The following is a 15012-nucleotide window of genomic DNA, read 5'->3' as shown; positions in this document are numbered from 1 at the left end:
TGTCAACTGCTGGAAATGGCCCACCTTGATCATCACTACAAAAGATTTTTTTTCCCCCAGCTCTCCTGCTGGTGATCGCTCTCCTTAAGTGATCACTCTCGTTACAGTGTGTATGGTAACACCCATTGTTTCATGTTCTCTATGTAATAAATCTCTCCACTGAATGCATCCAATGAAGTGAGCTGTAGCTCACGAAAGCTTATGCTCAAATAAATTGGTTAGTCTCTAAGGTGCCACAAGTACTCCTTTTCTTTTTGCGAATACAGACTAACACAGCTGCTACTCTGAAACCTTTATATCTGTGGACATCCACATCCATGGATGCGGTTATCTGCGGACCATGTTTGTGCCTCCTGGATGGATGCAGATCCAAATTTTATATCTTGAGCCCTGTGACTCAGCGGATATCCATGGACCATATTTGCAGATCAACGCGGATACAAAATTAGTATCCGCACAGAACTCTAGTAATACAATATGTTTTGCGTCCACTAGAGCCAGAGCAGAAACTGAAACGGAAAGGTTATAAACCCACTTTTAAAATGAATTATTTAATTTTCCCCTTATGTCTCGCATGGAGTAGTCAGGCCCTTCTGCCGCTCCTCATGAGTTCTGATACCCTTACAGCAGCATTGTGAGACCCAATGGCTACTTCCCTGTCTTCCTTTCTATTACAAAAGCTAAACTGAGCACCCAGTTTTTACAATAGTACAGAATATAGATTTTAGCAAACCCAAGACTGGAAATCAAACATTGGTAAAGGCACAGGCAGTCTCACTGATGGGGAGAGACTGTTTAAACTTGCCATTTTCATCTCCCCTCCCAGCTTACCTGGACTGGACATCTATAAACTTTTCATCTTAAAAATAGGTCAAGATTTCTAGGACAGCTCCTAATTCTTTTCCTTAAGACTTTGAAAGCAGCCCAGCTGCCCCTGGGCTCCGAGTTTCACAGCTGAGCTGGAAGTAGAAGTGATGTCCTGCCTTTGATATATCACTGCTATCACTGCTCCAGCAGCAGGGCTTCACAGGAAAATCATTGCTTCACCTCCATGTAACTGATGGGTGGCTTATACCATCACTACCAAATACGGCCTAGTGACTTCCATGGGAATCGCAATAAGATACTCCATCTGACCCATGAGGCATAATGGTGTTGGTGATGAGGTCCCAGGCATGTTCATCTGAGAGTTCATGTATCGCTAGATCACCACCAAGGCGGTCCAGGCTAATAGTGTCCAGTGCCTATATTCAGAGCCCTGAAAATGCGTGGATATCCACAAAAATCATCTGCGGATTGCAGTTTGGATTCAGATACAAATTTTATATCTGCACAAGGCTCTACAGCACGCACTCGCCCGAAAGAGCGGCTGTCACTCAGCCCTCAGGCTCCAGCTCGGTGCTCTGATTCACAAAGCAGCAGCAGCAGCAGCAATAGTCCACTGGGCATTCTGGGAGTTGTAGTTCCCAGCTTGTGCAGACAGAGGAAGTAAGCTACAAGTCCCAGAAGGAAGCGTGACTCTGTGCTCCTGAGCAGTGAGCCAAGTGCAGCATGTTAGAGCAGCTGCATAGGGGTGTCCAAGTCCCCCACTGGGAGGGTGGTGCTGCACACAAGGGCTCAAGATTGTAGCCTTCCTGCCCAGAGCAGGGAAGGCACTATGACAGGGCGGAGCAGGCGGTGGGAAGTCTCGGGGGGGGGGGGGGGGTAGATGAGGGTTTGGCACAGCCCTGCATCACTTTTGTGCACTGACCTGTGGAGCTGTTAGTAGAGCCTTTCAAATCCATGGATATCCATGGACAATTTATGCGGATCATGGATCGGATACAGATAAGATTCTATCCACGCAGGGCTTTACGTATATGACTACCCCTTGGGACACTGGAAGAAAGTAGGACCCCAGCCTAATGTCCATAGTAAATGCAGTGAGCCAGAAATGCAAGGTAAGGTTCCAGCAAGACAACAGCTGTTATGCCACAGAACCTCACTGCCAACAGCATGATGATACAGACACGTTAATTTCAAGTAATAGAAGGCTGAGAACGGGTTTGATATTACAGATTATGAGAGTAGGACTGGTGTCACCTGCTCAGGAAAGGCAGTGGAAGGAGATTAAAGAGCCACAGCTAGGAGCCAAGTTCTTTACCTTCATGTAGCGGGATCTTTGTGCCTGGAACATGTCAATGATGGATCGCACTCTCTTAGAGAAGGGGTTTTCCAAGACTGGCAAGGTACTCTGGAATGCAAAAGACCAGATCCCCATTACACACACAAAATTACAGTAGTGCCAATAACCAGTTTTGCTGCTTTCCTCATCACACACACGTTCAAGTCCAGGCTTTCAGGCCAGTCTAGCTACTTGCTAGCCATGAATAGGTGAAGTCATTGGAAAGACAATTTTTAAAACGAGATTGTTCAACAGAGGATAGAAATACAGAACTATTACCCTATTTGCCTGGCACATACTGGCAATGCTCTCCTCACTGAATGGCTTGGTCAGATAAGCTACAAAAATAACTTGCCCAGCTAGGCAAGTGGCTAGAAATCAGACTGAAGGAACTCAAAGTGAATAGTTTAGGTATAGCTAGCCTCTTAACTGTCCTCAATGTCACCAGCTAGGTAAAACAACAGAATAACACGCTAGCCAGAAGGAAGGTCCTGGGTTTAAAGACAGTGAAATGGGCTTGAGGTCTCACCTAGAACACAGCATATGACCATATTATTGGCCATATTGTGACCATGCATGCATGTGTTCTTCCTCTGAGTCCAGATCAACCTCCACCTATTTGTGCTAAAAGGGAGCTCTAACCAGCTCAGAGGCACTGTCTGCCCCAGACTCCAGAGGTCTCTGTGCCCACTCCTTCCCTGGACTGCAAGCTAGTTATTGTTCCTCCTCTGGCCCAAACTTACCAGGAAAAGCTAATATAACCCCAGGCACTAGAACCGCACTGCTAGGGAGACAAAGGCCAAAGCACAGGTACAGATTATATACAGATGGCCCTGGGATCTGCCAGATTGGAGGGTGGGAGAACAGGCCCTGCTGTTAGTAAGCCCCTTCCCACACTCCTCAAGGGATGCGGTGGGAGAATCTCTGCAAAAGACTCTTAAGATTTCTAAATAAAAAACATCTCTCACAGTCTCATGCATGTGGCCCTATGCTGGGCTTTGGCCAGCTTTCCCAGACCTGCTTTCGTGAACAGGGATATAAGTAGAGTTCTGAAGTTGATGTTCATGCCAGCTAAATCAAATGGATAAAATGTTCTTTCCTATGGGCTATAATGAAAGTGCTCAATGAGATTTTAGGATGACGACCTTCTGAGCTGGATGCTCATTGCTCCAATTATTGAAAGTCCTGCACACATCCTCCTCCTAGACTGCTCCCCACTATCCAGCTCACCAGAGTGCTGCTGATGTGGTTGAAGGATGACACTCCAAAGAGGTTCTGGATCAGGCCCTGCTGCACATTCACTCCTACCCACACGAAGATGTTCAATCCATTCTCTAGGAGGTACAGGTCACCCTTAGAGAGTCGCTCTTCAGAGTTCCGGATTGCCGCTGGTAAGGTGTCACTGTCAACATCTACTTTGGTCTGTTCAAATATTAAATGAATCGAGCCCCTCGTTAGACATTCTTACTTAGTAATGTTTAGCCCGGAATCAGTAGCGTTTCGCTGGGAATTACAAATGTTACAGAGCAAGGACTACATGAATGCCCCTAAGTCTTGCGAGCCACACCAATTCTTGCCTTAAGGGATTTTCAGTTTCTCTGACTCATAAGGTACCTGCTCATACATTTCCTTCTTCAAAAAAAGGACATTAAATCATGTACCAATCTGCAATGCTGCACCAATTGGAAACAAATTGCACTATTAGCTATAACATGCTTCCTGCTGAGTATGGTGTGATACAGATTAGAGACGATTTACTGCTAATGAGAACAGATAGGCCTCATATCCCTAGCAGCAATACTCCGCAATCCCAATACTGACCCCTGGGGTGGGAGTGCATTCTGTAGCTACTGTTACTCCAGGGGTCTTCCCATTTAATTAAGGAGCAGTGTCAGAAAAATCCCATCCAGTCCTCCTAGGTTGGAAGGATTGTGGCTGTCATGTAGGATTACAAGAATGCAGCAAGAGGATTTTCCAGACTGCAAAAGAGCACATAGGACCCTACTCACCCATTCCCACAGGGTAGAAGGATTAAAAACCTTGTCAAATCCACAGTTTGTGGTAGTAAACACAACATATATGGTATTAAAAAGGTACCTGCTGGATGGCACATCTCAACTCCTCTCCCATGGGGGGAGGAGAGAAGAAGAGAGAAGAGGAGAGAGAAGGTGGAGTCTCTGGAATAAAGACTACTTGTGGTGTGTAACAAGGCCCGAATGTACTCAGAACAGAAGCACTTACCAGAGGCAAAAGTCTGGGGTAAAAGAAAACATTTGTTTCCGCTACATCCATGGAGCTGACTAACTGGCGGATGTAGGCCCGGTCATCAGTGGTGACTTCTGCCCCAGGCTGCAGGACATCACTCTTCAACACACAGTTCAAGTACACAGGAAGCAGCTTCATGCATTCAGGGAGGATCAGCTACAAATGGTAAGATGGTGAATAAAGAGACAGAAGTTAATCAGCCATCTCACTGAATGAGATAGCAGGTAATTTCAATGACCACAAATAAAAAAGAGGGGCAAACTTAGAAAGGAAATCACAGTGGATCACAGTTCCAATTCCTTAGAATTCTGGAGGCCTATTAGTTTTGACATGTGTGTAGTTCATTCAGACAGGAACACACTTTGGATTATTATGGCATCCTTACTTCTTTAAGGTGTCTGATGCTGAGATTCAGACACCCACCCTGTGGTTCTCTTACATCATAATAGTGCTTGAGAAATACTGTAGTAGCAGAGCCATACAAAGGAAGCTTGCCCAACACTGGAATAAATCTGAAGAGGCTCCACCCAAAACATTTAAAAGACCCATGATTAAACTTTAACATACTGAAGTGTTATGTCATTCAAAGAAACCTACTACCCAAGGAATGGGATTCCCTGCTATGGAGGCCTCTATTTAAGAGGTCAAGTATCACATAAGTTACCGGTTGCTAAGAATCACAGGGCTCATGATATTCTAAGTTTCTCCCGAGGAGGTGGTGACTGGTGTGCCTCAATGTCAGGGAAGTCTACCTGAGAAGTCACTCTGAACAGAGTTTCTCTTCCAAACTATCTGGTTATATTTCTGCCCCCAGCTGCTAAGTAAACCACTCCACCCAGATTAAAATGGGACAGGAGGAGTTCCCTCCTCAAGCTGAACCTCCCAAAGCTGCCATCCAAACCGAAGCACGAGCAGTCACCTGGCCAGCAGAAGAGGGGCTAGCACAGTTTTTTCTGTAACATGCCAGAATCTGTGCGCACTGGTTGATCAGCGTGTCTCGCACTGTCTTGACTGGATTATTCAGAACCCCACGATATGCTGCACAGGAAGGCATGAAAAAGAAACTCAGCAGGGAAGTTAAATCATTATTAATGACATTTAACTTATAAAGTGGTCTAAAATCTTTACTGCAGCCATGTGTAGAAACCTAGAGCAACCTCAGATAGTTTACATTATAGAATGAGTTATACTTAATTTTTTTCCTTTGTGGGAAAGAGTCTACACATTCTTACTGGAAACTCAAACAATCCCCATTTACCTTGTTTGAATGCATACTCTCCATCTCCCCATTCCACACACACCTTCAAGGCCCTACAGCACAGCCAACCACACTTCTGGGCAAGGACAACTGGCGAGACTCCTCGTAGAGTCTGGCAATGCCATTCCCTAAGGGGCCAGCAGGGGTCACTGTGGAATGCAAGTGACCCTCTCTTCCTCTTGGAGAGGAGAGCACAGATGGCTTCTGCAGTTCCTCAAACCCTATTTAATTCGTATACTTTTAATACACACTGGTTTGGCACTATGAGGATGTTCATCGGTTTAACTACTGTGCCTGGATGTGGGAGCAACTTTGTGTTTTTCCGTGCCTGGAGCAGAAGAACTCAGGAACACTAACGGCGGGAAAAGCACTTTGGAACCAGGAGTGGACGTATGCAGGTGGCAATAGATACACACGTACGCATGCCTCCTTTTGTTCAGCCAGTCCACCGACCAGTCTTGGCATCTGACTCAACAGGCAGCAAGGCTGTGCCTTCTGTCTGCCCCCTCCTGTCCAGACAAAGAGTACTATGATCACAGCTGTCTGTGGGACAGACAAGACTGGAGGAGCACAAGGATTTGAAAACTCTGACCACGACCTGGCCAAGACTTTGGTGCAAGAAGGTAAAAAACAAATGTCACTAGCTGTGAAAGAGATCTATAATGTAATAGGAAGACTAGCTCTCTCTCAAAGACAGTTTCTTACCAAACTTAGCCAAGTAATTGATGAGTGTGTCTGTCTCGCAATTCCGGTAGAGGTCAGCAAGTTGCGTGCAACAGTTCAGGGAGAGGTTGTGAATGCGGAGTCGTCGCTGTCCTGCACAGCTTGTGTACAACAGAGCACACTGTAAAAGAGACATGTATAGAATGACAGAACAGTTAAATAGAACTCAGTCCTACTACAGTAAGCAAATCAGCACATCCCATTTTGTTAACATCCAACCCTTTAATCTGAGTGTAACCTCAGTTTAGCTACCTGAGCCTGAGAAAGGGGAGGTGATTTAGGGTTTGGCCTGCTGTACCCCAGAGCTAACTGTCCATCAATCCTTTTGTTGAAAAGCTAGTGGTTTTTCAACCAACACACTGTGCCTCTTCCTTCCTATATAAAAGCCTTCATGTGGTGCACTAGAAGGCACTTAACCTATTGAGTCCCTCCCATGTGTGAACTTCCACTATTCCAAACACAGCTTTTGGATAGCTGGACAGACAATTAAGATGATACTGTTCTAGTTTTAAAGGATTTACGATCAAAGCCAAGAGCATGTGGACAAAGAATAGGGGATAGGAGGCAACAAACAGAAAGAGACTGAACTTCTTTATAGTTCCACATATGGGGGAAAATGACTCTGTAGGGAAGACTGGCTTAGAGAGTCTTGAAAAATGTATTGCCTGGAGGCCTTTGAAGAGGAGGTGGAATGGGAGAAGGACCCAAGGGAAACAGCTAGTTGTGTGGCTTGGGCAGAGAGGAAAGGAACTGTTTGTGAAAGTTTCACCATGAGCCAATGAGGGAGGATGGAAGACTTGTTCTTTCAATATGCCATCAGCATTCAAACTGGAGAGCGCACCCATCAAGTACGGAATCTAGCAGAACCCCTCAGCAATGCAGCCTTATAGGCCAGTGTATGAACAGCTGAGAAAGTGATTTTAATTCCAAAAGAGGGAACCTTATAGCAAGTTACACAGGGGGATGCTGTCACTCCGAAGATCAATGGTCCTGTAACTCCATCTGGAGAAGGTCTGGTCGCATGCCAGCACATTTTTTAGTTTGAAAGTTCTCACCCCACTCCCTTCCCTGCAGACTGTCTTCTGCCTCACCTGAAGAAGCGCCCCACTATCTTCACTCAGTTTGTCATCATGTCTGAATTCCACTGTGATGGTTTTATCACAGTCCAGACCCGCCAGCTCCACATCTGTCGTGTTGCTCATGTAGAAAGCGCCAAAGAAGTCAGTTGCTCGAATACCTAAAAGAAAAAAAGGACACTCAAAGGTGAACAAGCCACATTTTATAGCAGAGTAGTCTAGCAGGCAGCATTTGGGAAGGTGCGGCAGATCTTGTCTATCAGGGACACTAAGTTACCTTGAGATCTCTTGCTACAGCTTTTCATTCAGTTTTGCCATAATCCCATGGATTTTAGAGCTTTACAAGGGCGGAGTCCGCAGGCTAACCTTGGGACGTTCCAGGCTCTGTGTATGTGTCTGACCCTTCCCACTCCCTACATGTTTACTGGCCAGTTTATTAAGTCTAGGCAATGCAAATACCCACCCGTGCTTGTGCGCACCCTCATCACAGCATCAAATCCCACTTCCTTCTGGACATCTTTGCGCAAGTCATTCAGGAACCGCTCTTGGTCTGTCTCCAGCTAGAACACAAAGCACCAAGTCAGGCCTGACGCACCAAAAAAATCTGAGTTGCTCTACAGGCTTCAACGCACATAGACCAAAGGTATCTCAAATCCTCCCTTCCCTTCCCCCCAAAGAGCCTTCTCACAGATTTCAACATCCCATTCCCCTAAAAGCCCTAGGAGCCACTTCTTTCAAAAGCTTTCTAGTGAGTAAAAAATATCAGACTAGGATTTTAAAAATCCTAGTCTGTATACATATTATTTCAAAGTGTGTGTAGGGAACCCCGCTCCATACAAACAGCTGGTGACCACTGCACCAATGACTGCTAATGAGAGGGATTCAGAAAACCTTTACCACAGAATGCCACAGGGGATACACTAGGTAAGAGGAGCAGAACTCTGGCTAAGAGTTCCTGCAATCCACTGTGATGGAATCAGAAATCTCTGGCCACTGTACCCCACATATAGAGGATTACAGTCAGTTTCTGAAGTGCTGAATCCCTGATATTATTTAATATGAGATTTTCAAGACATGACAGATTTAGGCCTAACTACAGACGAGTTTCATGATGTGAAGCCTGAGACACTGTATACAACACTCATTTCAGAGCACAACACTTGATCCAGCTCATCTTGACAAAAGAAGCCATTAAGTGTTTATCTGGAAACTTGCCAAAACCCTTTGAAGTTTCCCTCTTCCTTGAGAGCTGCCAGAATATGAACTCATTCCCTATTCCTCCTGTGCAGTTTTCCTTCCAGATTCTCCCCATCTCTCCCACAAACATTACATCCATTTGGAATGAACATCTATTATGAATGAAGCCTAATTTAGCCTCATAAGTAAGCCTTAGACATACATTTTTACAATGCAGAAACTTCAACGCTCATCTTAAACTGCAGAGCATTCTGATGTTTTAACTTAAAAGCAAAGCTTTCTCCATCTGGTAATTTAAGGAAGATAGCATTCCAACTTGTGCTAGTTCAGGTAAGTGTCTCTATGCAGCCAGCACTGCTGGGAGGTTCTGCCCTGTAGGCAATACACTGGGATGACTGTTATAGGGCTGATAATGGTCTTCACTTTTTATTGGCCTTTTCTTATAGTTAAGAAACTATATAGCACAGGTTTATTTTTGCCCTTGGTACAAATAAGTCAGAAATATAAAGCAAACAAAACAACGTAAATTATAATCTTGAGTTTCAAGTATAAGCGAAGATCCTCACTAATGGCCCATATCCCATGAAAGAAAACAGGCAACTAAGTGATGGGTTTTGTTCACCTGTATAGAACATGTGCTAGCCTGATCCAAGAAAGCACTTACCTGGAAATAGGCGTACTTATAAATGGAGCCACCTGTCTGGTAAGGAACCACTCCCAGTGTTGCCACATCCAAATACTGGTTTGGAAAAAGGAACAGATCTACACAGCAGCCCTGGGCCACACAGTCCTTGGCCAAGTTGTTGTAGAAGCTCGTCTGAGGCTGAAACAAAGTCTAGGGAAGACAGACAGAGTACAGCGATTGAAAGGGAATGGGAAAAAAAAGGAATGAGAGACCAATGTAACTGCTACAGACAACATACATATTTCTTCAGGGCATTAAGGTATGTGAGGCACCTTCCCACATAGGATTAAATAGATATTAGGTGTAAGCCTTCTACAGTGACGGTGCAGAGCTTCTTAGTAATACAATTATTCCCCCCCCTTGGGTTCTGGATTCTAATACTACCCACTCGTGTCTCCAACACAGAAGCGTTTTCTGTCCTTATAGTTAACACATACTCTGTTCCATATGGCAACCCAAGGGGAACAGGGCAGCCATTAGATAGAAGATTTTCAGTTAGCTGCTATGGAGACTTTACATCTCTTCTTGATTCTTTCTAGGTTACCCCAGAGCAATACAAACTCTCTTCTAAGCAACATATCAATTGTTACCTTTTCCTTATCTGTGTTGATTAGCTTCCTGTCATCTCTGTTCTTCAGCTTCCCTGGGGCCTCTGCAATGGGCAGTGAGGTATGAAAGATGAAGAGCTTGCCAGCACACTCTGCCGCCTACAGGGGAGGGGACGAAATTGCTTAGGTGAGAAAGAGCTGATGAGGGACAGTGGGTTTCTCAAGAAGAATATCTCTGGGACTATATTAAATGCCTATATCATCACTGTCTGGTTCCTCTATACTAGTTAGGTACTTAATCCTTCACTGATGTGACCAAGCAGTTCATGAGCCTACCTGTCTGAGATTAATAGCTCCCATGTTTTGTGGGTGAAACAGAAGTACAGTCATAGGGAATGCAGTGGATTTTGGAAACAGCTTCCTCAGCTTATTATTTTTGAATCACTATCCCATGCCTGAGATATCTTTTTAATGGTTAAACTGCCAGCAGGTAAATCCCCCAGTCCTTAGATACCCCATGAGCGGGATACTGAATGGCTTATCTTTGCTTTTCCTCTCAGTGTAAGTGAATATGGATCACAATTCTCATGAACAGGTATCAGCAGTGTTTTCTAGGGAATTCTCACATGATTAGCCAATGGATCAACACATACAGGTTTGAGCTGGGTCAGGTATTGGGATGGGAAATCTTCCGAAATGGTCTAGGTGCTTTGCAAAAGTGATGTTGGCAAGCTAGTGGTGGTGTCCTCTCTGAATCAGAACTAAAGCAACTGCCAGAGCAATCTTTCAGAGGAGACAGAAAACCAAGGTCCTAAACCACTTCCAAGTTCTGATGGCACTTTTTGTAACAATGTGCATATCAACCCCAGGGACCTGACTGAATGTCATCTCAGGCAATTATTCTAAACTGCAGTTAAAGTCCTGCACAGTTTCAGTTGCACAGGGTATTCTTCACTTTCTAGCCTAAACAATTAATTGAGCAGGTTAAAGAGCTGCTAACTTGAACCACACAGGTGCTTGCCTTTCAGTGGTGGGTTAAGCATTCCCCAGCGACTGAATACACACCTGAGGGGAGCAACAACCTCGTTTACAAACAGCTCTGAGATTCTCTAAACAGAGGTGCTTCCCCTATAAAAACAGAACTTTTAACAGAATGAACCAACTCCCCACGACAGCATGTCAACAAACCTTCAGTGCTTCCATTCCTGCCTGAATCACTGGGGCAAAGACAGTTTCTGTTTCTCTTGTGTCCGCAAACATTTCCGGGATCTGGTCCAGCAAACTGCCAGGAAAGAGGGAAAAGGAGATCATCAAAAGGGATTCAAAGCTCACCTTCTAAATCTGCAGCTGGTGACTTTTGGGACTGAGGTGCATTGTAAATAGTGATTACTAATCCTTCTCTAACCTGCATGCTATTGAGTTTCTTTAAAAAAAACTGATCTTTAGTCATCTCTCCATCCACTTCCTCTGGCTGCATTTGTCTCCTCAGTGCACATTCTATGGCCCCAACTGATGCGTCTTCTAATAACTTCCTCTTCTCCTTCAAAGTTATGATCTGAGCTTCCTCTTCTTTGTCCCTCAGGAACATCACAGGCAAGACAGCGAGCAAACTCTAGTTTCTAGCTTAAAGGTTCTATGGTCTTCTGTTCATTCCCCTTCAGTTGCTTCACTGTGCTGCTTTCTAAATTTCTGGGTAATAAGAGTAAGTCCCTGTCTCACTCAGTCCAGCCAAACAGCGCCCATCAAGTACTCAGAGCTTATTAGTTTTATGTAAGCCACTCACTCATCTTTCCCCACAGAATCAATTTAGTCAGCACAGTCACCTCAACTCTCAGCTATGAAGCAGTAACCTCAGATAAACTGACTTTGTGAACTCCGTTATGATCGCCTGCTCTCAGTGACACAGTCTAACAGATTTTTCTCTAAAGAAGCCTTTCTCTTAAGCTCCCATTTTGCAGCCTCCTGCCAGTTCAGTCACAGTTCTAGTGGAGCAAGCTCAGACAACCCCGAAAATGAAGTGAAGTGCAGCTGTATTCCAAGGTGTGCATCAGTTGCCCGTATATCATGTGCTGATTATTGTCTTTCAGCATTTTCTAACAAACTGGTGCATATAAAACTTTGTAGAGGCTATTAGAGTTGCAGCATCCTGGCAACGTAAGGATACCCCCAATCACAGTGCACCTCCCTGTTCTTGCCAGCTCCATTGTGGGCATACTTAACATTAAGTCATACCTAAACACTATTAAATGTATGATTCAGAAATACTATACCGAAGCATTGCACAACTGGGCATTATCAGAGTTGGATCCTATTTCAACACAGTATGGGTCCACCTGACAAGCCATTTACTGCACATTTCTACCCCAGTCCCTGTTACCTGACAATAACTGTCCTGGACTCGTTCACGTTCACCAGGAAGCCATCAAGCAGCGGCACAAACATATCAGCTACGTCCGACACAACCATCATTTGTGGCTGTGCCAATGAGCTCTTCACATTATAGAAGTGCAACACTTTGTTGTAAGTGACAAAGCCCACCCGAATGGCTGACTCTTCCATGTTGCCTTCCCTGTAAAATAAAGGACACTTACTGCATCACAGGGGTCATTGAAAGCACAACTGCTGCAATATTCTGAATCAAACAGAACAAACCAGGACCGGAGAATGGATAACTGTACCATCATTCCTAGTGGACAGGTATCCACAACCGGTACTAAGTGGCTCCTTTGTTGGGCACAGACTGAATGGCCTTGAAGGCGACCGCCCTCAACGCCATCCCTTTAGGACAGGGCTGAGTCACTGCTGGGCCAGGATATGGAGGCTTGCAATGCTACTTGCCAGGCTCATGCATGCTTGTCAACTTTCACTTTTCACCAGCAGTAAAAGCATTCTAAAGGGAGCGTCCCCTCTGAAAAGGCATAGAGGGGTGGCGGCTTTGCTCAGGTTACTGGCTGCAACAGTACAGAACAAAGGAGCTAGTTACCTGGGCAGGTAATCCAGGAGTGACTTCAACTCTTCACAGATCAGCCTCACCAAGCCACTCTTTACAGCGTTGTAAGACACATCAATCATGAAAATGAAAGCAGGTGGGTTGGGAAACTTGTTATTCTGTGGGAAAAAGGAAAGAAAAACATTACACCATGCTTAAGAGGAGATCATACAAAGGCTCTGCTACTCAGACAAACTGTCATCTTCAAAACCACAGTGACCTCTATTTAGTAATCAGTCAAGAGCAGAAACTAAGATACTGGTGTTTAATTTGCTTCTCCACTCCCACTCAATTAATTTAAAAGTATGTCTGAATTCTAGCATCTGACACATCACAATCATGCATGGGAGAGCTTTAATGTCAAGCCCTGGAAGGAATGTAGCAGCACTGAGCAACTGAGCAGAAAGAACAAGCTTGGTATAAAGGAAGCTCCTATTTACGTGGACCAGGCCTGATGGAGCGGGCAGCAGGCAGGAAGGATTTCCCAGAACTCTCATGCTCTAGAAGGCTTTGGAAGCTAGTGTCTTGCACTGGGAACGAAGACCTTCCTCCCACAGAGCTGGGAGTCCTTATTTCTCAGAGCACTGATTCTGCTTTGAAGAGGCACTTCCTTTCTTTGCAGTCTACAATCAGAATGGAAAGTGAAGCACAGGACAGACGGACCACTGAAGCAACAGGGTAGTGAATGCCTCACTACTGGCATAAATGGAATTTTAAGCTATTAGAAGAGAATGGAGACACAGATTCCTTCCAGGGAGGAAGGGAAGAAGGAGAAGGAGAGAAAGGACTTTAAGAGGGTGGCAGAACAGGTGGCAAGAATCAGAGAGGAATATGGAGAACAGAGATGCAAGGAGGATGGGATAGAATTAAGCTGGGAAAGAGCGTGGGGAAGGCCTTCTACCCCACGATCCCAGTCAGCTGTTTTGTCTGAAATGTGGAGATGTGTTTGAAGGCTGTGTTGCCAGCTCTCAGTAAAATCAAAAATATGGTCATGGTCACTAAAAAGCTGCAACATTTAGAAAACTATTTTCCTATCCTTTTCAGCAAACAGATGAGTATTTTTAATATAGAACTCTAATACATGTGTCTTTCCCCAAAAAAGTGTCTGAAAAATTAGGATACTGTTTAAACTGACAAATGTGTAGAATCTGAAGCAGGTGAGTTTTCCAGACTATTCCAGTGTTTCAAATATGTGATCAGATTTACTGGACTTGAGTCTTTGAAACCCTCTTTACAAAGTGCAATTACTGCCAGTAACTGCTGTAGGGCCTTGCTCTATCGCATTAGTTTCCATCTCTACCTGCTCAATTCCCGATGACTATCAGGCAACAGAAACTTGTCTTCTCTAGCAGATGGCAGGCAACATGCAGCTGCCACTGTGGAGAGACTGCTTGTACTTTCCTACATATGGTTTTAGTTACTGGTAACAATTCCTGATATTATGGGATGTGCGATCTGACTTACTTTACAGTGGAAAGCAAGTATGTAAAATCTAACCTGCTTCAGATGTATAAGGAAATGCCATCAATGGACTTTACCAGCTAGAAAGTCAATCCAGCTGATTCAGCCTCCGCTTAGTTTCTCAGAGGAGATGGGATTTATTTAACATCATAGCACTGCACTAACTGTACATTATTGTACCTTACAGTAGCTGACTGTTGCCAAAAACTCATAGGAGCCCAAAGATAACTCAGGTCGATCATAGAAATCCACTCTCTTGCCGGTATGATCCAAATGCTGGAAGTAGTGAGGAGGCACTAGGGACAAAGACATCAAATTTTACAGACACATAATTTGTCTACAACAGTTAATACTTTGACTGTCAAGAGACAGAAAAAATCGTGACAGCTGCAGTTGGTGTTCAACTACACCAAAGGAAAGCTGGTCAAGTGCTTTGCACTAGTGTGCACGTGACCATGACTGGGGAATCTTTACTGGCAGTCTAGGAGCAGCATTAACAGACTCAAGAGCTGTGCTCAGTCAGAAATGTCACTACAAAACAGCACCTTGTAACAGAATCTGGGTTACTTCAGAGGATTTCCCCCAAATAAAAGATTGAGTTAAAGGTAAAAGGGGTGCTGACATCAAGTGATTGAAAGAGGACTTT

At 44.6% G+C, this 15012-nt stretch overlaps 1 protein-coding gene across 2 annotated transcripts in view; it reads right to left on the bottom strand.

The window, feature by feature from the left end:
- Positions 1-15012, bottom strand: part of SEC24C (SEC24 homolog C, COPII coat complex component) — a 62412-nt gene that overhangs the window by 4384 nt on the left and 43016 nt on the right. For both annotated transcript variants that reach the window (XM_074958449.1, XM_074958450.1), the window contains 13 exons: positions 14547-14662; positions 12900-13024; positions 12294-12485; positions 11105-11198; positions 9959-10075; positions 9348-9518; positions 7950-8046; positions 7502-7647; positions 6393-6531; positions 5349-5467; positions 4406-4585; positions 3395-3586; positions 2144-2233 (listed from right to left, as the gene is read on the bottom strand). In XM_074958449.1, the coding sequence (XP_074814550.1) occupies positions 2144-2233; positions 3395-3586; positions 4406-4585; positions 5349-5467; positions 6393-6531; positions 7502-7647; positions 7950-8046; positions 9348-9518; positions 9959-10075; positions 11105-11198; positions 12294-12485; positions 12900-13024; positions 14547-14662 (1778 nt within the window). The remainder of the gene's footprint in view (positions 1-2143; positions 2234-3394; positions 3587-4405; positions 4586-5348; positions 5468-6392; positions 6532-7501; positions 7648-7949; positions 8047-9347; positions 9519-9958; positions 10076-11104; positions 11199-12293; positions 12486-12899; positions 13025-14546; positions 14663-15012) is intronic.

This window comes from Natator depressus, chromosome 7, assembly GCF_965152275.1.
Source record: "Natator depressus isolate rNatDep1 chromosome 7, rNatDep2.hap1, whole genome shotgun sequence".
Lineage (NCBI taxonomy): Eukaryota > Metazoa > Chordata > Testudines > Cheloniidae > Natator > Natator depressus.
The sequence above is the reverse complement of the archived record's forward strand: the minus strand, read 5'-3'. Positions and strand labels throughout refer to the sequence as shown.